This window comes from Mesoplodon mirus, assembly GCF_964341445.2.
Source record: "Mesoplodon mirus genome assembly, chromosome: 7".
NCBI classification, from domain to species: Eukaryota; Metazoa; Chordata; class Mammalia; order Artiodactyla; family Ziphiidae; genus Mesoplodon; species Mesoplodon mirus.
Window position 1 is genome coordinate 68,738,050 of NC_138983.1, and position 26,097 is coordinate 68,764,146.

The following is a 26,097-nucleotide window of genomic DNA, read 5'->3' on the forward strand; positions in this document are numbered from 1 at the left end:
ACAGACAGAGACAGACTCAAGGACAGACACACATGTACACACACATGTGCACACACACAGGTAGCAGGCACACACACAGTCAGACTCAGAGATAGAAAGTTATGCACAGGGATCAGAGACTCACACAGATAGATAAGCAGACCCACACACAGATTTATACTCACAATGAGAAAGACACACACAGGCACTCACAGAGATGCAGCACACTCACACACATACACACACACACTCATGTACAACCATAGCTAACATGTGGTCTCTGAGCTTGTATTCAAGACTCACCAGAACACATGGGCAGAGACTGGTATTGCAGAGGAAGGTGAAGTTTGTCTGCTATTGTGGAAGAATGTGAAATTTGAAATCAGGGACTTTGAAGAGCCTCAACTTTGACACTTCCTGCATAAACGTAAGCAAATGATTTGAGCTCTGAACCTCATCTTCATCTGTGAGAGGAATGATAAAAATTCTAGCTCTGATGATGGATGTTGGGATTAAGTGTGATAATGAGTGTGGAAAAAATGTTTTTCAAACAATTAAAAAGACTGACATTTTAGTGGTTGTTATTATTATCACGTTCCTAAAACTGCAACCAGCAAAGAAAGCTCTTAGGAAAAGAAAGAGTAAAAGTGTCATCCACCTCATCCACTGTATCTACTGCTACAAAGGCTTAAGTGAGTCTTTAAAAAATTTTGAGCTATAAGGAACTAAACTTCCACATCAAATATAAGCACAGAAAATTCTGTTACTGGCATCAACCTAAATCAGCTAATATTATGAGTGCCTACTGTATGCCACACATGCCTGAAAAATGAAATGTCCCATTTAACCAAATATTCTGATTAGTCAAGTTATCACACGTAACTTAATGTCACACTTGACACCAGTATTGGCAAGAATTATAATGTAACAATATAAGCAGCACTAAGACTGAATTTAGCACTTTTTTTTTTTTTTTTTTTTTTTTTTTTGTGGTACACGGGCCTCTCACTGTTGTGGCCTCTCCCGTTGCGGAGCGCAAGCTCCGGACGCGCAGGCCCAGCGGCCATGGCTCATGGGCCCAGCCGCTCCGTGGCATGTGGGATCTTCCCGGACCGGGGCACAAACCCGTGTCCCCTGCATCGGCAGGCGGACTCTCAACCACTGCGCCACCAGGGAAGCCCAGCACTTTTTATGATGCTTCAGAGTCACCGCCATAAACATCTTAGGAGCACCTAAACCTCACCCCAGAAACTGGAAAGCACAAAGGACTGAGTGCCGGGGACATGGGGTCTGGTCATGGTCTCACTCATGCCTTGTTATTGGATTGGGCAAATCACTTCACTTCTTTCCGCTGCAGTTTCCTCGTCTATAAAATGCAGGGCTATGGGTTTCCCTTGTCACGCAGTGGTTGAGTGTCCGCCTGCCGATGCAGGGGACACGGGTTCGTGCCCCGGTCCGGGAAGATCCCACATGCCGTGGAGCGGCTGGGTCCGTGAGCCATGGCCACTGAGCCTGCACGTCTGGAGCCTGCGCGTCTGGAGCCTGTGCTCCGCAACGGGAGAGGCCACAATGGTGAGAGGCCCGCGTACCGAAAAAAAAAAAAAAATGCAGGGCTATACTAAATGATCTCTAAGGGCTCTTCTGGCTCCGATTCAATTATCTAATAGTGTGATAGACTGAAGAACTGCTGGCTAATAGTGTTTCTGTTGAGAGAATGCTGAATATACTAGTTTTTACTACACTTCTATAAAAGTGAAAAAATTCATAACTTCATATCTCTGAGGGGAAAAGATTTATCATTGTTGGACCAGAGAAAGAAAATATGATCAACTTATTGTGATGATAAGTATTACATAAGAGTGGAAATAGACTAAGGGATCTTTCTAAGGTCCCCAGAAATCCAAGGACAGAGCAGACATTAGATCCCTAACTCCCAAGGCAAAGTTCCCTGAGGAAAACCTTCAGGATGTACAAAGCCAACATCTATGAAGTGGGAAGCCCAAGTCTGGAGAAAGTTCCCATGGTTTAAGCAAAGCACCCTCCTCACAGCTCAGGGAAATGCAGGTGGATCCAGTTCCCCAAAGGCAAGGAGATAATAAAATAATACAGTGTGTTTTCAAGTGGTAGCTTATGTCTCTCTGAGGAGTCTAAAAATGAGAATCTAGACAGATTCTTTGTTAGACTTAGGAGGCAGTTTGTATTGTCTCAAGGAGCTTTGTGAAAATTTAGGAAAATAGTTTAGAACCTGCTCAGCCTTCCTAAGTCTGTGTTTTAAAACTGAACCCAACTTCAAATGTTCAAGTTTTACTAGGTTTTTAAAAATATAATTTGTCATTTAAATGGTCTGAGTCTTACCTTTAAAAATTTCTCTGCAATCAACTGACTTGAAACCCAATATTTTGTTCCAATTGAGAATCATAGCTATACATATTTTTCTTTAATGTGCATTTTTTTAAATAACTGAAAAATTTCTGACATGTGTTTTGAATTTTCTGCAACTCAGATACTTTTAAATTGTTTAGTACATTGAATGGATCCTAAAGGCTATCTAGGTGGAACTGATCTACTGTGGAGTCTGAGAGGTCTTCAGGAATATTTTATGAATTTTCTGATGTGGGGTGATACACACTTGATGCTAAATTTGTAACACATCCTTCCTCTGAATATTGGTTGTCTTTCCACTGGAAAAGTCCTGCTTCCATGACACTAGGACAGGCTCTAAGCTCAGGAAGGATAGGAATACAAAAGAATCTAAGGCAGATTTAAATAAATTTCAAACGGAGCTCCACCTACAGAAATGTTCTCAAAAATCCTACAAAAGAGAAGGGAATGGATTTTTTAAAGGCATGGTCCAAGGCACTCGCCTTGTAGGCTTTTGGTTAATTCTCCAACCAATGAAACTATTATTAACCAGGTTTGAAGACACTGAGGCTCAGAGAGGCTATAGAGCTAGTGAGCAGTAGAATCAGAACCTGAAGTCCAGCTCAGTCTGACTCCAGAGCACATGTTATTTTCACTTTTCCACATTTCTCTAAAGGTCTCTCCTATCCTTTCTTTAAACTACCATGTTATTCTTCTTAAAATGTAACTCAGATTAAATGTGCCCCATTCACAAACACTTTTAATGGCTCACAATCATCTATAAAGATAAACCTAAACTAGCCATGGCAATGATCTGTTTCAGCCTGCCTTTCTATCAATTATATTTCAGGCACTCGAAGAGGGCTGGTACATGGATTATTTTATTGAATCTTCACAACAATCCCTTGTGCTTAGAAAGTATGAATATTCCCATCTCTTATACGGAGAAACTGGGGAAGTCTAACTTCAAATCCTTTGCTCTTGTCGACAGCCTTAATCAAGTGGATGGAGAAGCTAGGCAGGAAGGGAGGATGGTTGGAAGAGATGAGGGGAAGGAGAGAGAGAGAGAGAGTAGGGAGAGAAACAGGGAAAGAGGGAGGAAGGGAGGAAATATTTATTAAATGCCTAATACGTATATAAGCTATTTACCAGGAGGTTGAATATTGTGACTTAATTCTCAAATCCTAACGTTTTTACTGTTGAGCAAAGTGAGGTTCTGAGATATATTAATTTAGTAAGCCCAGATTGAACCTTGGTTACCTTTCCACTACACAAGTCAAATACTGTGCTTTGTATATAGTAAGTACCTAATTAAAATGAAATGGAATTGAAAAAAAGTGTTCATGAGATAAAGAAGAATGCAGTGTCAGTCACAATACTCAAACTAAGGCAAATGAAGCTAGTTAAAAATGAATGGATCTAACAGATAAACAACAAGGTCTGTTAAGAAACAGTCTGCAAAATTATTGTAGTTCTTAAACTGAATATTATAGGAACATTCTTGAGTATGTCTCAAGCTTTTATGAAGACCCATAGGAGAACACCCATGTTTCTTCTGAGAAACTGTTGAATCTATATATAGAAATACTGTAGATCTTATAGCACATTTTCTTTTTGGTTGGTTACCAAGAAGCTCACGGTCAAGCCTGTGGCCCATCTCTAGCAATTATGTAAATATGTATGACAAAAGCAACTATATTCCAATTAAAAAAATGTTCATGACAAGACTTTTTGTTCACTTACCTTACCCCAGCTTCATCTAATTTACCTTATTTTCCTATCCTTAATTTTTCTTTCCTACTATCTCCTCTCTATTTAGTTTGTTTTTTTTTTTTTTTTTTTCATTTCAGGAGGAAGTTACTTAAGAATAGGTTACAGTCTATACCACTGACTCTTTTTCTGTTTAGTTTTTATCTTGTTTTTATTACATGTATCACTGCAAACCACCCAAAATTGTTTTTACATAAAGGTAAGGTATAAATATAAGTAATAGAATTTTATTAACTTTTTGCTCCTTAATTCAAATAGAATAAAACCAATAATCATATCTGTTTACAATGTTTGATCAGTGAAGGCTGTTCTTAAAGTTAAGGGGAATACACTTAAAACACACACTGTATGTACATATATTCCATGATCTAGAATAACATGTATTCAAAGTATGCCTCTGGCAATCTCAAAGACATTTTTAGAGGGTCCACTAGACCAAAACTAGTCTCATAATAATACTAAGACATTATTTGCCTTTTTCTTTCCTATTCTTTCATGAGTGTACAATGGAATTTCTCAGAAGTTACATGGCTGACATTACTGAATTTTGCCACTGCTCAGTACTGTGAATAGACTCTGCTCAATCAACTGAACTGAGGACATGTTAATCGTCAGGTGATGGGGACAGAATGCCTTCAATGAGCCATCTGCATGAAGTGCCTAATGGCCACTCTGCCAAGTAGGAGAAGAGGGAGGATTGGTTGGAATAAAGAACCATGTGGCTGACAGGGTCTTGGTGCTCCAGACGGGTGTCAGGTCTGTGTTTCAGAGGTGGGAGAGCCGAGTTCAGGACATTGGTCCACCAGAGACCTCCCAGCTCCATGTAATATCAAATGGCAAAAGATCTCCCAGAGATCTCCATCTCAATGCTAAGACCCAGCTCCACTCAACAATCAGCAAGCTACAGTACTGGACACTCTATGCCAAACAACTAGCAAGACAGGAATACAACCCCACCCATTAGCAGAGAGGCTGCTTAAATCATAATAAGGTCACAGGCACCCCAAAACACACCACAAGACATGGTCCTGCCCTTCAGAAAGACAAGATCCAGCCTCATCCACCAGAACACAGGCACCAGTTCCCTCCACCAGGAAGCCTACACAACCCATTGAACCAATCTTGGCTACTGGGGGCAGACACAAAAACAATGGGAACTACAAACCTGCAGCCTGCAAAAAGGAGACCCCAAACATAGTAAGTTAAGCAAAATGAGAAGACAGAGAAACACAGCAGATGAAGGAGTAAGGTAAAAACCCATCAGACCAAACAAATGAAGAGGAAATAGGCAATCTATCTTAAAAAGAATTCAGAGTAATGATAGTAAAGATGATCCAAAATCTTATAAACAGAATGGACAAAATACAAGGAACGTTAAACAAGGATCTAGAAGAACTAAAGAGCAAACAAACAGTGATGAACAACACAATAAATGAAATTTAAAATTCCCCAGAAGGAATCAATAGCAGAATAACTGAGGAAGAAGAACGGATAAGTGACCTGGAAGTCAAAATAGTGGAAATAACTAGCATAGAGCAGAATAAAGAAAAAAAAAAGCAAAGAATTGAGGAGAGTCTCAGAGACCTCTGGGACAACATTAAATGCACCAATGCTCAAATTATAGGAGTCCCAGAAGAAAAAGAGAAAAAAAAAAAACAGACTGAGAAAATATTTGAAGAGATTATAGTTGAAAACTTCCCTAATATAGGAGAGGAAATAGTCAATCAAGTCCAGGAAGCACAGAGAGTCACATACAGGATAAATCTAAGGAGAAACACACCAAGGCACATGTTAATCAAACTATCAAAAATTAAACACAAAGAAATATTAAAATCAGCAAGGGAAAAACAACAAATAATATATAAGGGAATCCCCACAAGGTTACCAGCTGATCTTTCAGCAGAAACTCTGCAAGCCAGAAGGGAGAGGCAAGACATATTTAAAGTGATGAAAGAGAAAAACATACAATCAAGATTATTCTACCCAGCAAGGATCTCATTCAGATTCAACAGAGAAATTAAAACCTTTACAGACAAGCAAAAGCTAAGAAAATTCAGCACCACCAAACCAGCTTTTTTTTTTTTTTGTGGTACGCAGGCCTCTCACTGTTGTGGCCTCTCCCATTGTGGAGCACAAGCTCTGGACACGCAGGCTCAGTGGCCATGGCTCACGGGTCCAGCTGCTCCGTGGCATGGGGGATCTTCCCGGACTGAGGCACAAACCAGTGTCCCCTGCATTGGCAGGTGGACTCTCAACAACAGCGCCACCAGGGAAGCCCCAAACCAGCTTTACAACAAATGCTAAAGGAACTTCTCTAGGCAGGAAACACAAGAGAAGGAAAAGACCTACAATAACAAACCCAAAACAGTTAAGAACATGGGAATAGGAACATACATATCGATAATTACCTTAAATATAAATGGATTAAATGCTCCAACCAAAAGACATAGACTGGCTGAATGGCTACAAAAACAAGACGTGTATATATGCTGTCTACAAGAGACCCACTTCAGACCTAGGGACATAGAAAGACTGAAAGTGAGGGGATGGAAAAAGGTATTCCATGCAAATGGAAATCAAAAGAAAGCTGGAGTAGCCATTCTCATATCAGACAAAATAGACTTTAAAATAAAGACTATTACAAGAGACAAAGAAGGACACTACATAATGATCAAGGGATCAATCCAAGAAGATATAACAATTGTAAATATTTATGCACCCAACATAGGAGCACCTCAATACATAAGCCAAATGCGACAGCAACACAATCATAGTAGGGAAATTTAACACCCCACTTTCACCAATTGACAGATCATCCAAAATGAAAATAAATAAGGAAACACAAGCTTTAAATGACACATTAAACAAGATGGACTTAATTGATACTTATAGGACATTCCATCCAAAAACAACAGAATACACATTTTTCTCAAGTGCTCATGGAACATTCTCCAGGATACATCATATCCTGGGTCACAAATCAAGCCTTGGTAAATTTCAGAAAATTGAAATCATATCAAGTATCTTTTCCAACCACAATGCTATGAGACTAGATATCAATTACAGGAAAAAATCTGTCAAAAATACAAACACATGGAGGCTAAACAATACACTACTTAATAACGAAGTGATCACTGAAGAAATCAAAAAGGAAATTAAAAAATACCTAGAAACAAATGACAATGGAGACACGACGACCCAAAACCTATGGGATGCAGCAAAAGCAGTTCTAAGAGGGAAGTTTATAGCAATACAATCCTACCTTAAGAAACAGGAAACATCTCGAATAAACAACCTAACCTTGCACCTAAAGCAATTAGAGAAAGAAGAACAAAAATATCCCCAAGTTAGCAGAAGGAAAGAAATCATAAAAATCAGATCAGAAATAAATGAAAAAGAAATGAAGGAAATGATAGCAAAGATCAATAAAACTAAAAGCTGGTTCTTTGAGAAGATAAACAAAATTGATAAAGCATTAGCCAGACTCATCAAGAAAAAAAGGGAGAAGACTCAAGTCAACAGAATTAGAAATGAAAAAGGAGAAGTAACAACTGACACTGCAGAAATACAAAAGATCATGAGAGATTACTACAAGCAACTATATGCCAATAAAATGGACAACCTGGAAGAAATGGACAAATTCTTAGAAAAGCACAACATTCCAAGATTGAAGCCGGAAGATTTAGAAAATATAAACAGAACAATTACAAGCACTGAAATTGAGACTGTGATTAAAAATCTTCCAACAAACAAAAGCCCAGGACCAGATGGCTTCACAGGCGAATTCTATGAAACATTTAGAGAAGAGCTAACATCTATCCTTCTCAAACCCTTCCAAAATATAGCAGAGGGAGGAACACTCCCAAACTCATTCTACGAGGCCACCATCACCCTGAGACCAAAACCAGACAAAGATGTCACAAAGAAAGAAAACTACAGGCCAATATCACTGATGAACATAGATGCAAAAATCCTCAACAAAATACTAGCAAACAGAATCCAACAGCACATTAAAAGGATCATACAACATGATCAAGTGGGGTTTATCCCAGGAATGCAAGGATTCTTCAATATACCCAAATCAATCAATGTGATAAACCACATTAACAAACTGAAGGAGAAAAACCATACGATCATCTCAATAGATGCAGAAAAAGCTTTTCACAATATTCAACACTGATTTATGATAAAAACCCTCCAGAATGTAGGCATAGAGGGAAATTACCTCAACATAATAAAGGCCATATATGATAAACCCACAGTCAGCATCGTTCTTAATGGTGAAAAACAGAAACCATTTCCTCTAAGATCAGGAACAAGAAAAGGTTGTCCACTCTCAAGACTATTATTCAACATAATTTTGGAAGTTTTAGCCACAGCAATCAGAGAAGAAAAAGAAATAAAAGGAATCCAGATTGGAAAAGAAGAAGTAAAGCTGTCACTGTTTGCAGATGACATGATACTATACATAGAGAATCCTAAAGATGCTACCAGAAAACTACTAGAGATAATCAATGAATTTCGTAAAGTAGCAGGATACAAAATTAATGCTCAGAAATCTCTTGCATTCCTATACACTAATGATGAAAATCTGAAAGAGAAATTAAGGAAACACTCCCATGTACCATTGCAATAAAAAGAATAAAATACCTAGGAAGTAACCTACCTAAGGAGACAAAAGACCTCTAATCAGAAAACTATAAGACACTGATGAAAGAAATTAAAGATGATACCAACAGATGGAGAGACATACCATGTTTCTGGATTGGAAGAATCAACATTGTGAAAATGAATATACTACCCAGTGCAGTCCCTATCAAACTACCACTGGCATTTTTCACAGAACTAGAACAAAAAAATTCACAATTTTAATGGAAACACAAAAGACCCCGAATAGCCAAAGCAATCTTGAGAACGAAAAACGGAGCTGGAGAAATCAGGCTCCCTGACTTCAGACTATACTACAAAGCTACAGTAATCAAGACAGTATGGTACTGGTCCAAAAAAAGAAATATAGATCAATGGAACAGGATAGAAAGCCCAGAGATAAACTCACGCACATATGGTCACCTTATTTTTGAAAAAGGAGGCAAGAATATACAATGGAGAAAAGACAGCTTCTTCAAACAGTGGTGCTGGGAAAACTGGACAGCTACATGTAAAAGAATGAAATTAGAACACTCCCTAACACCATACACAAAAATAAACTCAAAATGGATTAAAGATCTAAATGTAAGGCCAGACACTGTAAAACTCTTAGAGGAAAACATAGGCAGAACACTCTATGACATAAATCACAGCAAGATTCTTTTTGACCCACCTCCTAGAGAAATGGAAATAAAAACAAAAATAAACAAATGGGACCTAATGAAACTTAAAAGCTTTTGCACAGCAAAGGAAACCATAAACAAGATGAAAAGACAGCCCTCAGAATGGGAGAAAATATTTGCAAATGAAGCAATGGACAAAGGATTAATCTCCAAAATTTACAAGCAGCTCATGCAGCTCAATGTCAAAAAAACAAACAACCCAATCCAAAAATGGGCCAAAGACCTAAACAGACATTTCTCCAAAAAGATATATAGATTGCCAACAAACATATGAAAGGATGCACAACATCACTAATCATTAGAGAAATGCAAATCAAAATTACAATGAGGTATCACCTCACACCAGTCAGAATGGCCATCATCAAAAAATCCATAAACAATAAATGCTGGAGAGGGTGTGGAGAAAAGGGAACCCTCTTGCACTATTGGTGGGAATGTAAATAGATACATCCACTATGGAGAACAAAATGGAGGTTCCTTAAAAAACTAAAAATAGAACTCCCATACGACCCAGTAAGCCCACTACTGGACGTATACCCTGAGAAAACTATAATTCAAAAAGAGTCATGTACCACAATGTTCATTGCAGCTCTATTTACAATAGCCAGGACACAGAAGCAACCTGAGTGTCCACTGATAGGTGAATGGATAAAGAAGATGTGGCACATGTATACAATGGAATATTACTCAGCCATAAAAAAGAAACGAAATTGAGTTATTTGTAGTGAGGTGGATGGACCTAGAGTCTGTCATACAGAGTGAAGTAAGTCAGAAAGAGAAAAACAAATACTGTATGCTAATACATACATATGGAATCTAAAAAAGAAAAAAAAGAAAAATGGTTCTGAAGAACCTAGGGGCAGGACAGGAATAAAGACACAGACGTAGAGAAGAGACTTCAGGACACAGGGAGGGGGAAGGGTAAGCTGGGACAAAGTGAGAGAGTGGCATGGACTTATATATACTACCAAATGTAAAATAGATAGCTAGTGGGAAGCAGCTATATAGCCCAGGGAGATCAGCTCCATGCTTTGTGACCACCTGGAGGGGTGGGATAGGGAGGGTGGGAGGTAGACGCAAGAGGGAGGAGATATGGGGATATATGTATATGTATAGCTGATTCACTTTGTTGTAAAGCAGAAACTAACACACCATTGTAAAGCAATTATACTCCAATAAAGATGTTGAAAGAAAGAAAGAAAGGAAGGAAGGAAGGAAGGAAGAAAGTTACATGGCTTTGAGATAAAGCAACAGACTGAATGCAGAAGCAGAAATAAGAATCAAGCTTGTCTACTGCTAAGCCAGACATTAGAGAGATTTGCAAAAAGCTAAAACAAAGCCTTTCTTCTTACTATTTTTTTATTTTGAAAAATATACTTAATACTAAAAAATGCTATTTACATTAACATCTAATGGTTTTATTATGATTTTTAAATGAATAAATAATTTTTAAGTTTTAATATTATATATTATAAACATTTATATATATACAAATATGTGTGTGTGTGTGTATATGTGTAATGGGGCCCTGGGACCAAAAAAGTTGAAAATAGCTGATCTAGAAGGACTAAGAGATTAGATCTAGAAGGATTAAGGATTAGAAAGTACTTGCCATAGTGGGAGGTTAGGGCTATAACATTCTTATTATTAATAAATATGCTCCATACATGCCCAAACCAACAACTCTTTATGCAAAATTATTAACTGTGATGTGTCAAATTTTAACCCATTCACTGGGAGATCCTTTAACTAGACATGGCCTTTTTTTAAAAAAATCTTACTTTACAATGGTGTATTAGTTTCTGCTGTATCACAAAGTGAATCAGCTATACATATACATATATCCCCAAATTCCTCCCTCCTGCGTCTCCCTCCCTCCCACCCTCCCTATCCCAACCCTCTAGGTGGTCACAGAGCACCGAGCTGATCTCCCTGGGCTATGTGGCTGCTTCCCACTAGCTATCTGTTTTACATTTGGTAGTGTATATATGTCCATGCCACTCTCTCACTTCGTCCCAGCTTACCCTTCCCCCTCCCCGTGTCCTCAAGTCCATTCTCTACGTCTGCGTCTTTATTGGACATGACCTTTTGATTTAGAACATTTGTTGTAAACAAAACTAAAAGTCTTATATTTACTTCTCCCCCCACCCCAACCCTAGGAAGTATCTTGAACCTTTTAAACTGAGATAAATTCTCACCATTCATTCCATTTAACCTGCGGAGAAGAGAAGACCAAACAAGTTTGTTGTTGTTTTTTATGAATTGGGTCTTAAACTAGTAGCTAGGCAACCAATCAAATAACCCTGACAACAAAAATAAAAGGAACTTAACGATAACCTTGAACTTAATGATAGCCAGGAGTCTATATACAGCACTGTTTAGTTGTTCAATGTTATTGGTTCAAATGTAAAGTCTAACACTAATAAAACTTACTTTTTGTTTCTAATTTATGGCATTTTTGACCTTTGTATGCTGTTTTAGAAAAACACTATCACAGGTATACATATAGTTAGTTACTCCTTTACAAGAAATACACATGAAGCATATATATATCTAGGTAGACTTCATCTCATGATTTTAGCATTCACTCCATTAAAATTGATGTTTGAAACTCAGATGTATGTCTTGTTTTAGATTTTAGCTAAAATTGCCCTGTCAATCTCACAGAGATGTAGGGAACAAATGAGACGATAGAGAGGTAATGATGGAGCAAAGTGATCTAGAGCTGGTGTTAGGTCCCTAATCTGCAAAACAAGGACAGTATTATCTATATCCCTGAATTTGGAAAAGTTCAAGAGAGATAACATATGTGATAATATTTTTGAACCATAGAAGCACTATAAAAATGTTTCTTGTCAGGATGTGAAAAGTACTACATCAACTTTTTTTAAAAAACCAACTATTGGGACTTGCCTGGTGGCACAGTGGTTAAGAATCTGCCTGCCAATGCAAGGGACACAGGTTCAAGCCCTGGTCTGGGAGGATCCCACATTCCACAGAGCAACTAAGCCCGTGCACCACAACTACTGAAGCCCGCGCGCCTAGAGCCCATGCTTCACAACAAGAGAAGCCACCACAGTGAGAAGCCCGCACATCACAACAAAGAGCAGCCCCCGCTCGCCGCAACTAGAGAAAGCCCGCGCGCAGCAATGAAGACCCTATGCAGCCAAAAATAAATAAATTAACTGAATAAATTTTTTAAAAACCCAACTATTGCTCTGCTTTGCAAAAGAGGATGCTATAGTTAGAATGTGTCCCCTTACTGTAAAATCTCTAATATGCCCAAACCACTCATAGTACAAGTTGTCAATATCTTGGGAATAAGCTGACATACACAAAAGCACAACTAAACATGTTAGTCAACTGCTCACAAAAATTACCGTCCTGATTAATCAATACTATGTACTCCTTTGGCGTAACCTCACTAGTTTGTGTGCTATATAAGAAACTCATTTATTCCAAACACACTTTGCTAAATAATTTGCTCACAATCCCCTTTCACTTATTGTTGTACAGCTATATTGATCTTCTGTCTGAACTTATCCTGTCATGCAACAATGAATATCTGAATCAATTGTATAAGTAACAAGGAGCTGTGGCAACTGACAATGTGAAGCAGAAGACGTCTAGTATGTTTTTCATTTCCAATAAAAGGGGGCAGTATTACATCAGTGTAATACTGATGTACTATCTGATGTTTTTGCAAAGTATGGGTGAGAAGCAAGAATCTACACTTATAAAAAATGAACAACTGCTTTCTTGAACAAACAGGAACAAGTGTACAATGTGCCTTAGTGACCGGATTATTATTTTCCTATTTACTTGATTGAAGAAATATAATTTTGGCATGAGAAATGCATATAGTTATCAAGAATCAGGTTAAGTATTCTCAAAAATCATAGATTGAAATTCTGATTTTTCTGGAAATATATTAAAGTATATATTAAATTAGTAGGAACAAAAGCGCCCTAGCACACTAATATTATAAAATCTGAACATTATCATGTTGGCTATGAGCAGATCCTAGCAAGTAACTAGGGTATACAAGTTACTTTAAGAGTGAAAAAGAAAAATGCATATCTTGAGTTTGTAAAAAGGTGCCTGTTAGCTTCTAACTAACCTTCTACTCTATCTTAAGACATTTTGGCTCCAAGAAGCAGTAGGTTAATCCATTCACCTTTGGAGAGTGTCAAAGAGTGAAAATTTAATAAAGTTAACAACAGGTTTGACCACCTGTCTGAGGTTCTAAAGTGGAAAAGGACCTAATATTAACGGAGCACCTCCTGTGCCAGATATGTGCTCTACATATGTTTTCCCTCAAAATGATCCTTCAAGGAAAGGATAATTATCTCCATTTTATAGGTATGTTCATTGAGACTCACAGAGGTTAAGTAACTTATTTAAATAACACTGTTAGAAAACAGGACAGGCTGCTTCCAAGACTAATCCTAGAAACTGAGACACAGGATTAACCAACTCTAAAACCCATGCTCTTTCCAATACACCATATGGCCTCTAATTCTATTACTGCTCCTGGTCTAGCCACCTCTTCTGTCTCTTTGTCTGTACTAGCATCATTTGATCTTCTGTTTTCTGACTGATATCTTTCCAGAGCCAGAACCAATGGACATCATGGTAGGGAAGAATGCCCTACCCAGACATAAGGTGAAAAGTATACAGGAAGCGGGGGGTCTCAGTGCTTTTCTGCTTCACTGTTTCTGTTTATTTTTACCCTGTCTTATTCCATCAAAGGTCTTGGATTGAAAATGTAAAAAGTACTTTTGTATGTAATAGGCTTAAAGATCTCATAGAAAATTAGTAAATGAATTTAATGCTGTTCTATAAATAGAAATATCATTGATTAAGAATTAGGAAAGCTGAGATTTAATTCCTGCTCTGACGTGAACCCTCTATGTGACCATGGGTAAGTCATTTTCTTTCTTTAGGTCTCAGTTTTCCTGTCTGTGAATTGAAGCTATTGGACCAGGTCAAATGTTATATCCCCTCCAGTTCTTTCACTCCACAGTTTTAATCCCACAAATATACTTCAGAGGCAGATAGAGTGTGATAATAGTGTTCATGGTAGCTCATTTTGACATCCGATAAGGTCAAGAATTTTTCTTAAGACATTAGCAGAAGATGAAGGGAACAGCAGTTCAGGCCACATGTATAATGTGTAATCAGCCTATTTATGAGCAACTCTGATCAGTAGGTAATCAGTTTTCTGGCTCCTCGAGGTTATTAAGATGACCAAAATAACCAGATAACTAAGTTACAAAACACCTATGCAGGAAAGTGCTCTAACCAATCACTAGAGTCAGCATTCAAATATCAAGGAAGTCAAAAAAGTTACAAAACGCACTTTAACACTAAGAAGGCCCACCCTGCCTTGCCTCTCTTGTAGCCAGATGCGCTTAGCTTAGCTCTAAGGACATTTGGAAGCTGCCTAGCTAAAATTCTGCAGTGTATTGTTCTGACTGAAATTCTGTCTTAGAGATGTCAAACAACAAAATTTGGTAAGCAATTAGCCTATAATATGATCTAATTGCCCTGGTACTATGGGAGGTGGTTGGTGTTCTTGCTGTGGAAAGCTAAAACCCAGGGAAGTAACTTAGACTTCAGCTGGCAAGACACTCATGATCCATGCACAGCAGCTATGTTGAAATGATGGAGCATAACAGCTCCTAAGGCGCCGTTACAGTCTATTGTCCCTACTATCTATATATTTAACAGACCCTAAATACCCTGTGACACAGCCAACCAGAACAACTCCATTGGTGCCGTTCTGGCTGATCAAGTCAACAATGTTTCATTTTAAAGTGTCAAAATAGGGGTTTACCCAATAAAGTGAAATACGCCATGGGTAAACAGGTATTCATATGGACATATATGTGATTCTGTATGTGTCATAAAGACACAAGCACCCCTATGCCTGTGTAGTAAATGTTTCCCCTCAGTTATGAAACATACAAAGCATGTTTTATATACATCTAATGTTAGTAAATGTCACAAAAACAACTCTACAATGGACATTGTGATGCACTGCCCAGATACCCCTTCAGGACTGATTTATTTCCTCAGCTGCAGGGAATGTTGTTGCTCACCCTCAGCTCTTGGCCCTCTTTGGCACTGCCTCAACTAAAGAGGGTCACATCGCCTAAGGTTATGTCCCCTTCCCAGGGTAACCCTCATCCAATGACTGGTTGATACAAGTGTATAAAAGTTCACCCCCTCCATCCAACTTGGGACAATTCTGCATGACCATGGCCATCTCAAAGCTTCATATGAGGTTGGCTAAGGCTTTGGTTAAGACTGCGTCACAGTCTTATTCTGCTTTCATCCTTTCCCTTCTACAGGTGGCAATCAGAAAGAGCACTTCCCCCCCCCCAATAAACCTGCTCGTTAATCTCCATCTCACAGTCTGCTTCTCAGGGAACTCAAATCTGTGACATGCTCATTTGTAAAAAAAAGTCCAAATATGAGCGTGATGAGATATGCTTTATAAATTACAAGGTGTTATGACAGAAACACTGAGAAAAAATCTCTAAAACTGTATTATGGTTTACAAGAATAAACTCAGAAATCTAATTTATGGATCTTTACATTTAAGGAAACTGAGGTAATTCCAAAAAGGACAATTTTGAAGACAGTTAAACTGAATTTGCCACAATCCATTTTACCAATCTTATTGCACACATTATATATTTACCCTCTTTGATCTCAGAAGAAAATATGATTCTCATTCTGAAACCTCATAAAATTAAGATAGATATTTTGATTATAAGAGAGCCAAATCGACTATCACAGGAGCCCTTTAACATTGTTCTTAATTTACTCTTCTGGCTGCAACAAACCTAGCAAACAAAGATAGATACATACTGGGTCTAGAAACTAAACAAAGCCTGCACATCCACAAATATACATTCAAAAGAGGGACATTATTTGGGAGGGAGATCATGTAAAGGAGAGCTTGTGAGCACAACATTCCTGAATATAATGGACTTTTCCGGTGCCCCAAATTCAACCCCAATAAAGTCATCTACTGAGACAACAACTCCCTTCAACTGGGAAACCAGGGTTTTCTGATTCTGTAGAAGCCACTTTGCCACTTATCTTCAGGAGCTCAATTACCTTCAGTGTGATATGTTTTAGGACAAGTTAAGATTCATTATTATTATTTTTCAAACTTAACCTAATCTCTCATCTCTCTCTCATGGCTTCCAACACAAAATCAGGTGTTATTATTCTGGAGCCTCAGACTTCTTTCCTCCATATGAATTTTAAAAAGTCAATGAGAAATACTTAAAATTAACCTGTAGTATTTGAAGTTAATAGAGTCTTAAGCTTGAACTTCAACCAATGATATAAATTCAACCATATAGGGTCACTGTGTCAGACAAACAGAGAGAGTCACTGCAGGAAGCAAGGGATGTCCAGTGTCAATTTACTCCTAGGTTTAGTGCAAACGTATCAGGATGCCGCTAGTCTAAGCCTGCTTAATGTGACGGGGGGGCTTCACTGAAAGGCACAGTTGCTGCAACAATATGGAATTTATTTCTTATTTTCCCCCCAAGCTAAATGGCATATACACATTCTGTTTTAAATATTCTCTATGTTAATATTCTAAACAAAAATTTCTAGATGCATTTTCCAAAGAAATATCTCATTCATAACATTAATCAAAGGCAAATGATTCTTCATAATTTAAAAACAAGTATGATTAGTTAAATAAAATAACTTGTTTTTTTGTGGAATAAAGTTTCTGAAATGTATTCATTCTAAATATATTTATTTAGCCCAGTGATTTTTCAACTAGGGGTAATTTTGTCCTCCCTCCCCCAATAGGGGACATTTAGCAATGTCTGGAGACATTTTCGGTTGTCACAAAAGGAGTGGTGCTACTACTGGCATCTAATGAGCAGAGGCCAGATTAGCCCCCATGACAAAGAATCCTCCGGCCAAAAATGCCAATAATGCTGAGGCTGAGAAACCGTGATCTAACCTAATAAATCTGAAGTTGCCATAGTTTTGTGCATCAACTCAGTTAGAAAGGAGTTTAACTATGTGAGTTGGTCAATATGCCAACTTCTGAAAAATCTAACTCTGTTTCCTTCTGTTGACCCTTCCATTATTACGTGAGGAGCTCATATCTGTGACAAAATAGTACATTTGTTCTATATATTCAAGGATCACCCACAGTTTAGTCTACAAATTATGGGAAACATAAGAAAGTGCCTACTCTGTACCAGGAGCTTTGCTAGGTATATTCATATATATCTTATTTCATTGTAACCCAGATTACTACCCTCACATTACAGATGAAGAACTTGAGATTCAGAGAAGTTATTCAACTTACCAAATATCACACAGCTGGTAAGTGACAACTCGGTGCCTACCATTCCAAGTGAGAATATATAGTTTTAAACTCATTAATACTTTCTTGCATATGCAAAGAAAACTTCTGAATCATTATGATAGTTAATGGGGTGAGGAGGGTAATTAGCTTTTGACCATGTATCTGTATTATTAGAATTTTCAATAAGCATATACTACTGTCATTTGAAAACTAATACATTTTAAAAGACTCAGTTAAACAAATCACTAACATCCTTCTCATATTAATTTTAGGATTAACCATTGACAAAACTGTAAGGTAGAAGATGGTCTCTGGTGCATGTACCCGTTCTCTTGCTTTTAACCCAATTTCCCACCCAGTATCCCTATGCCAAAATGTGTTTACCTATCTAGGTCCCCAAAAAATATCTTACAGTTATTCACATTAAGATTAAATATGTTACTATTTCATGGTGCTCACTGAGCATAGTATAGTGTTTTAGGTCAAAAGATTGACTGTGTTTATCTCTAGTATCAGAGTGGTAGAAAAGGTTTGGGGGCAAGGCTTTTCTTTTCTTGTGGTCCTGAAACCTTACTGTATATGTAACCATCTACTAAGGCAGTTCTTAAAGAGGGGCTCTGCTTTGTGAGCCCACTGCCAAGGATGGAGCACTTAATGGGGAGTGGGGCACCTAACTGATTGAGCAGATCTGGTGACTGGCATGTGCATAGCAGGTTCCCAATATATAAAAGTTTATGGCCTAACCAACACCAAAAGACCCACCATTCCCCCAGACAGTTTCTCTCTTACCTGATGTGAACCTCCCGCCAAGAGGATCAATCAAGGTGGAGGAGGGAGGAGGAAAATAATGATTAATTTAACATATTATATATTTATATAATCTGTCTATTTATCTATAGGAAATGGGGTCTTTGCAAAAATAGTCAAGTTAAAATAAGGTCACACTGGATTAGGGTGGACCCTAAATCCAATGACTGATGTCCTTATAAGAAGAGGGAGATTTGGAGACAGGGGGACATACATAGAGGGAAGACAGCCATGTGAAGAAGGAGGCAGAAACTGGAGTGATGCAGAGACAAGCCAAGGAATGGCAAGGATCATTCATTCATCAAATAATCAGAAGTTTTCACCCAGTGTATGACAACAGCCTCTCAACTGGTCTGCCTATTTCCATTCTTAACCTCCTGCAGTCTGTTCTTGCACATTAGGCAGAATGATCCTTTTATATGTAAATCAGATCATGTCAATGCCCTGGACAAAACCAGTCTAGGACTAGAACTCAGAGTGAAACACAAAGCCTTTCCAAGGCCTACAGGTCTAACACACTCTACCCCAGGCTATCACTTTACTTCACGTCCCACTGCTCTCCCTTCCCTCAAGCTGCTCTTGCCACGCTGGCCTCCTTGTTGCTGGTCCCACACTCTAAGAGCTTCTAAGCTTATTGTTCCCACTGCCTGGACGCTCTTCATGTGGCCTGCACAGGGGTTCCTTCAGATCTCTCTACTCCATAACACTTCCGCAGAGTCCCTACCAACCCATCTAAAAGAACAATCCTGGGACTTCCCTGGTGGCTCAGTGGTTGAGAATCTGCCTGCCAATGCAGGGGACACGGGTTCGAGCCCTGGTCTGGGAAGATCCCACATGCCGCAGAGCAACTGGGTCTGTGAGCCACAATTACTGAGCCTGCGCGTCTGGAGCCTGTGCTCTGCAACAAGAGAGGCCGTGATAGTGAGAGGCCCGCGCACCGCGATGAGGTGTGGCCCCCGCTTGCCACAACTAGAGAAAGCCCTCGCACAGAAACAAAGACCCAACACAGCCATAAATAAATAAATAAATAAATTTAAAAAAAATAAAAAAATAAAAGAACAATCCTATAACTCCCTATTCCCTTAACTTGCTTCCATCTTTCTCATGGCATTGAGTCACCTCCTGATGTTACTGACATTACTCATTATGTATTTAATTGTTTATTTTTTCCTCATCTGTGTTCCCCTATTAGAATGTAAGCTCTATGAGAACAGAGATTTTTGTCTGATTTGTTCACTGTTGTATCTCCGGTGCCTAGAACAGCGTCTATTACAGAATAAGCACTCGATAAATAATTTGTTGAATCAAAAAATAAATGAATGAGTTTTGTAAGTTGCTTTGTTTTCTATTTTGCTCAGGCAGATAGGAAGCTTAGTAATAAATTCAATGATGAGTCATGGCAATGTATTAGCCTTCATTGTGAGCATATATGCTTCTTCCTTTTTTAATATTCTGATAGTCTTGTAACCTCATACATCCCCTTTATTATAAGATATTTCTAAATCTTTTGGAATGGGACAGATAAACACCAATAGGCAGGTAGGTTGGGTGCCTGGCTGGGTACCTGGGAGGCGACCCACACTAAGTGGGAAAGGGTGTATTTGTTAATCAGCACTAATGATTAAATGTGATGCAAGAAAGCCCTCAAGCTAGGACCCCAAATCTTTGGCTGCAGTATGATGCTTGGGAGCCTGGAAAAAGCCAGATAAAAAAGAGTCAATGGGTCTAGCAGAGCCAGAGAAGGAGGGAAGCAAGTTTTACCTTTTCATTCCTGCAGTTGTTCAGCCCCATATTATTCATGGTAGACAGTTTCCCATCAACACCATGCGGCTGTTGCTGCTGTTGCTCCCGCTGGATCTGTTCTCGCATCTTCCGAGCTTCCTGAATAGCTTTCATCACTGTATCCTGATCCCCAAACAGGGCGGGGGAGTTGAGACTGGACAGGATATCTGCATATACAGGATGCATTATTAGAGGCTTGTAAGGTTAGACTCTTAAAAAATACTGCTATTACCCACTCCCCTGTATAATACCACATTCTCTGAAGAAGGAAGAGACACATTTGCTATTAAGAAAACTGCAATACAGCACAGAAATCCAGGGTAACCGAGCTGTGCTGGGGGTTTTTTAGCCCTCGGAGGACCAACGTTTCAGTTCTGTCAACACAACTCCTCACAGATGAAGGTTCCTAGATTCATATACATACATACATACATACATACATATATATATATGTGTATATATATATATATATATATATATATATATATATATTCTGGCTATATCTAACAATTAGGGGGACAGTAGTGGTGAAGAAAGGGGTGGGGATGGGTGCAGAGACATCTGTGGTGCAGGCTGACCATTATATCTGGTGTGCTAACGCAGCAAAGTTGTTTCTGGCCCAGCCAAAAAAAATCTGTGAGGCTACATGTGTCCTTTAGCAGATATCTGTATCTGTGTGTTCATAAGTCCACTGCAGGAGAGAAAGGGTGGGAAGGAACATACCGCACTCTCTGTTCCCCAATCACTGGCTGGTTAATGAAGCATTCTACTCATCACGCTGCCTCAGTTATTTACCAAGAGAATGACAACCCATTTCCTACCCCCAACCCGAACACCCACTGTTCTCAGTTCCCTGTCTTCGTGATAGTAAGACTGTATATGTGGGAATGGATTTCACATAAGTATACAGCTTCAAATAAAGTGAAAACATTTACTTTCATTATATTCCATGCAGCACAGAAGGACAAAATTCAAAATTAAACTAATTTTCCTCCATATCTTGCATTTTACTGTAGGTTAAAATTAATACTTTAGATGAGGCTTTCCAATTTTAGGCAAAAAGAGAGCAATTGCTTGCTGACTGATAGATTTCAGCTGCTGTGATAAAGTTTAAGGTGATCAGCTTGTGTGTATCCTGGTATGAGCATTTCATAGCACATGCATGTGTGTGTGTGTGTGTGTGTATGTGTGTATATCTGTGTGTGTGTGCACACACCTCACAGAGACAGAAGGGACAGAGGAAATCAGACTACAATCAAGCTCACATCACACGTCTATGTATGTGCAGTGCGTGTGTGTATGTACTTGAGTTTAGAAAATATCACCAACACTATCTATGGAAAAGTTTTAGAAAGTTAAACAGCCACTTTTTAGGATATAGAAAACCCATATCTTTTTCTCTGAAGCTTTTCTGATTAAAAAAAAATTTCTATCCAGTATTGTCTGGACAAGAGCGCTATTACTTCAGCTCATTTCTAGCTCACGATCTAAAGAATACGCTCTGCTGACGTATAAACTCCATAAGAGCAGGGCCTGTGAAACAGTCGTCTTTGTCCCTCACAATGCTCAGTACAGGAGACAAATGCTTTCCAAACAAAATTCAGAAGTGGATTATAGGAGGGCCATTTCAAGATCAAGCCTATTATTTATCCTCATGTTGGCTTTTGTTTCCCCTCATCTCACGACTTTCAACAATTCAGCAATCATATTCACATGCTGGAAATGATTCATTTCTCTTTCCCACAGCAATCCCACTGACTTGGAGTGAAAACCTCTGGGCCCCTGAAAGAGGCATCCTAACTCAAAAAGAGAATAGGCTGCTGTATGGATCCTAATGTCCCCAATTTCAATGAGGAAGATTTACGTCTCATCATCAGAAGATTCACTTAGATTCAGCATAGCTCAGCGTATATTCCAACTGTGAGTTTATAAAAAGAGCACTGAGTTATATGTCAGAGGACCTGGATTCTAGTTTTGACTCTGCTAATTGATACCTACATGGCTGTGGGCAAGTCATTTTAACTGTAAGACCACAATTTATTATACAATGAGAGTAATAATAATATACTACCTAACTCATTGGATTATTGTGAAAAATCAAATGAGATAAGATAGGCAAAATGTTTTTTTAAATTGTATATGGCACATTATTTTACACATTATTTTATTTATTACAGGAAGCAATTCAGGCTATAGGATTTAACAACACAAGGAAGGTAATACGGTGAAGAAATGCTAGTTCTAGTCCCTAATCCCTTTGAAATTTTGTGTCTTTATTTGAAAATTAAGAGACTTATAGAGCATAGTAACAATAATGTTCATATTTATTTGGCTCTCTGCTACTATGTGCTTTCGTGCTTTCGCAATTACTGTTTCATTCCACATGTATATGTAAATGTGTTGCTATTCGGTTGTCCAGTCTTTTTAAATTGCATGCCTTCTGGGTGCCAGATACCATGTTAGGCACTTTATATATTTTTTTCTCTTTTAATTCTCATAACAACCTATGAGCTAGGTAATAATATTTCCCTTCCAGAGATTAGGAAACTGAGTTCAAAAATATTAAATAATTTTCACAGGGTCACATAGCTAGTAAGTAAAGGCTCTCTCTCAGTCCAAGTCTGCCTGATGCCAAATCCCATTTTTTTCTCTATACTTCTCATACCTGGGTATGAATATCCCTAGAGATACCTGGCAATACATCAGAGAATGTAAGGAGGCAGAGGATCACTATGACATATCTTACTAGACATTAACTTTATTTCATATGATGGCAATAAAGTGTGTCATTCATATTTGCTTCAATGCAAAACTGATATGGGATAAGATGTAAAATTCACAAACATTTTACAAAGAAAATATAAAATGTCAAATGAATTTTGGACTTTTGGCAGGCAGCTTTTAGGCCAGGTTCCTTTAGGCCCTTGGAGGAGGGTTCATGTTGACTCTTAATCTGCCTAGAGTTGCTTCAGTGGCAAAGCACTGACCAAACACAGAAATTTCTAAGTCTCTGAGTGTTGGATCTAACTCATCATCATCTGAAGAACCCATCCCAGCAGGATTTATATTATAAACTTTTCTAAAAGTTCTGGTCACCCAAGACACTATAACTGGGTTATGTTTCAGTAGAAAAGATTTTACTTTTACTTTATTTACTTTTTTTTTTTCTTGGACTAAGGAACACTTTGGAAACAAGAATCAGTCATCAGTAGACATGTTTTGCTTTCTTTTACCTAATTCATAAGTCTCTTCCTGGTGTTGACCTTTCCATTTACCTAAAGAGGATCCTCTTCCCAAGCTTCCTCCAATGGGGCTGGGGATGCTGCTTTTGTTAGGCAGATTGACAGGGCTGGTTTTGCTGGCTGGAAAGAGGCTTTGGGTGGGAGATGTTGGAGACTTTACAGGCTCAGCTGTCTTGGGTCGGGATGAGAGGTTCAGCGGCTGTGCTGCTGCTTCATCCTACAAGAGTTTACCATAAATAATTATTTTTTTAAAAATGAAGCACATTATCACTTAGTAAGCCACAGTTATTTTATACCTCAGAGACAATGCCACATTCTCCTACAATAATAACAAAAGAAGCTAATGATCTACCTCCTTGAAGATTCATCAGAAGGAAACCTCATTAATTTCCCTGTGTTATGTTTCTATTTACATTAACTGTGTAGTTGGATCATTCTTTTTGCCAAATTAAAATCTGAATTAGCTCACATTACAGCTTAATTTCCTAATGTGTTTTCAGGGATCTAAATTAACCTAGGGCATTTACAAAGAATTATTTAAAATTTCAGCAGCTCTGTAGTGCTTTTGTGTTATTCTCTCTGAAAAGTTCCTGGAACTATAAATAGGCTCTGCCACTAATTTTTTAATATATATTTTAAATCAAACAATAGCAAGTACTTTAAAAATGGAAACACAAAGCCTTCCTCTGCTCTTCTGGGCCTTTGCCCAGGGAGCCGCATGCCACAGCATGGCTTCTATGTGGCTTTCTGGGTGTGGGCACTCTTCATGGTCTATATTCTGGTCTCTATTTATGTTTAAAATTAATTTTTGCAAAGAGCAAGCACACATTATAATTATGTTTTACATACCATGCTATATACAATTTATTTTTCATGTCTAAAGTGATGTCTCTTTATATTCTTTGCTACATATATTTACAGAATGTCTATTTTAAGATGCCTGTTTTTCTATACTGAGCACAGTATTCAAACACCTGGCTTGTAACTCTGGTTTTAGCAGGAGCTTGAAAGCTAAGCTCCTCACCTTTATTTTGTTTCATTTATCCTGCTATAAAACACCCTTAACAACACTTCCATCATTCTAGAAATTTAATTGTAATATGAGCATATTCATTTAAATGTTCAGTTTTAAGATCTGCATTATTGTGTTTAAAATAAAATTGTCAGCAAATGTTAACTCCTGTTTTGCTTCTGAGAAGACACAGAGAACTTGCTTTTAATGTTATTGTTTAAAACACACAGTAGAGCTCGGAAACTGAACTTTCTCCCCTGGGGCAAACATGTGACCTCTCTGGGCTCAATTTCTTCATCTATAGAAAAAAGGGTCTGATTCTAGCTGATCTCTAAGGTCTCTTCCAGTACTAATGGTCACTGTTTAAGAGGGAACAAAAAGGGATGCCAGAAAACAGTACTCAGGAAGGAGGATTAGAAAGAGAAAACGAAAATAACATGCACAGAGGAACCTTTATGTACTAACACCGTGCTAGACATTTTCACAAATATTAGCTCATTTAACTACCAATAACTCTATGAGGCTGGGCAGTAGTATTCTAAATTTACAAAGGAAGAAGCAGCCAGAGTGATAAAATGACTGTCCAAAGTCATACATGGAGGGACAAAATTTGAATTATAGTTTATTGGGCTCCAAATCCCAGGCCCTTTTTCTACTAAACTATCAGCTAAAATAAGTCACTTGATAATGTAGGGATACCCTAGCTTTATTCTGTTGTTTTGTTTGTTTGTTTGTCTTGGTAGGAAATAAGTAATCTGGCACATCTATGGTGCAATGCACTTTTATCTCTATCTAGACATAGGATAGGTTCTCAGGAAACATAGTTGTATCCATTACAAATGTCGAAATTATCTGATATGCTTAATTACAATTTAGTTGCCTTTGCTCTGAACTCAAAAAATATTAGACTAGTTAGTTCCTTTACTCCTATCTAAATGATAGTGATTTATAAACTAGGTATTTAGTTAGTTTTCTCCACATTTCTTTTACTTCGGGTTTACCAAGCTTCATAAGATACCTGAGTTCAGAGTTTTCCTCAAATTTGGAAAATTTTCAGCCATTACTTCTTCAAATGTATTTTTCTGTCCCTTCCTTCTCCTCCTGGGGCTCCAGTTGCATATATGAGGCCATTTGATGTTCCACAGCACTGATAGTCTTTTTTCTATGTATTTCATTTTGGACAGTTTCATTGTTATGTCATCAAGTTCACTAGTCTTTTCTTCTATAATATCTAATCTGTTGCTATTCCAAATCAGTACTAATCCAGAGTACTTTTCATCTCAAACACTGTATTTTTCATCTCTAGACATTCAATATAAGTTTTCCATGTCTTGTCCTATAATGTTCATGTTTTCCTCTACATTCTTGAATATACGGAGTTTATAACACTTGGTTTTACTCAGTTTTGAATATAGGCAAACTTCAGATATATTATGGGTTTGGTTCCAGACCACTGCA

The 26,097-nt window shown here is 38.1% G+C and overlaps 1 protein-coding gene across 3 annotated transcripts in view; it reads right to left on the reverse strand.

Moving 5' to 3' along the window:
* The window catches only part of SOX6 (SRY-box transcription factor 6), a 636,354-nt gene that overhangs the window by 57,738 nt on the left and 552,519 nt on the right, over nucleotides 1-26,097 (reverse strand). For 2 of the 3 annotated variants that reach the window (XM_082628665.1, XM_082628666.1), the window contains 2 exons: nucleotides 23,619-23,844; nucleotides 20,365-20,552 (listed from right to left, as the gene is read on the reverse strand). In XM_082628665.1, coding sequence (XP_082484791.1) covers nucleotides 20,365-20,552; nucleotides 23,619-23,844 — 414 coding nt within the window. The remainder of the gene's footprint in view (nucleotides 1-20,364; nucleotides 20,553-23,618; nucleotides 23,845-26,097) is intronic. The other variant, XM_082628667.1, reaches the window with a different exon arrangement.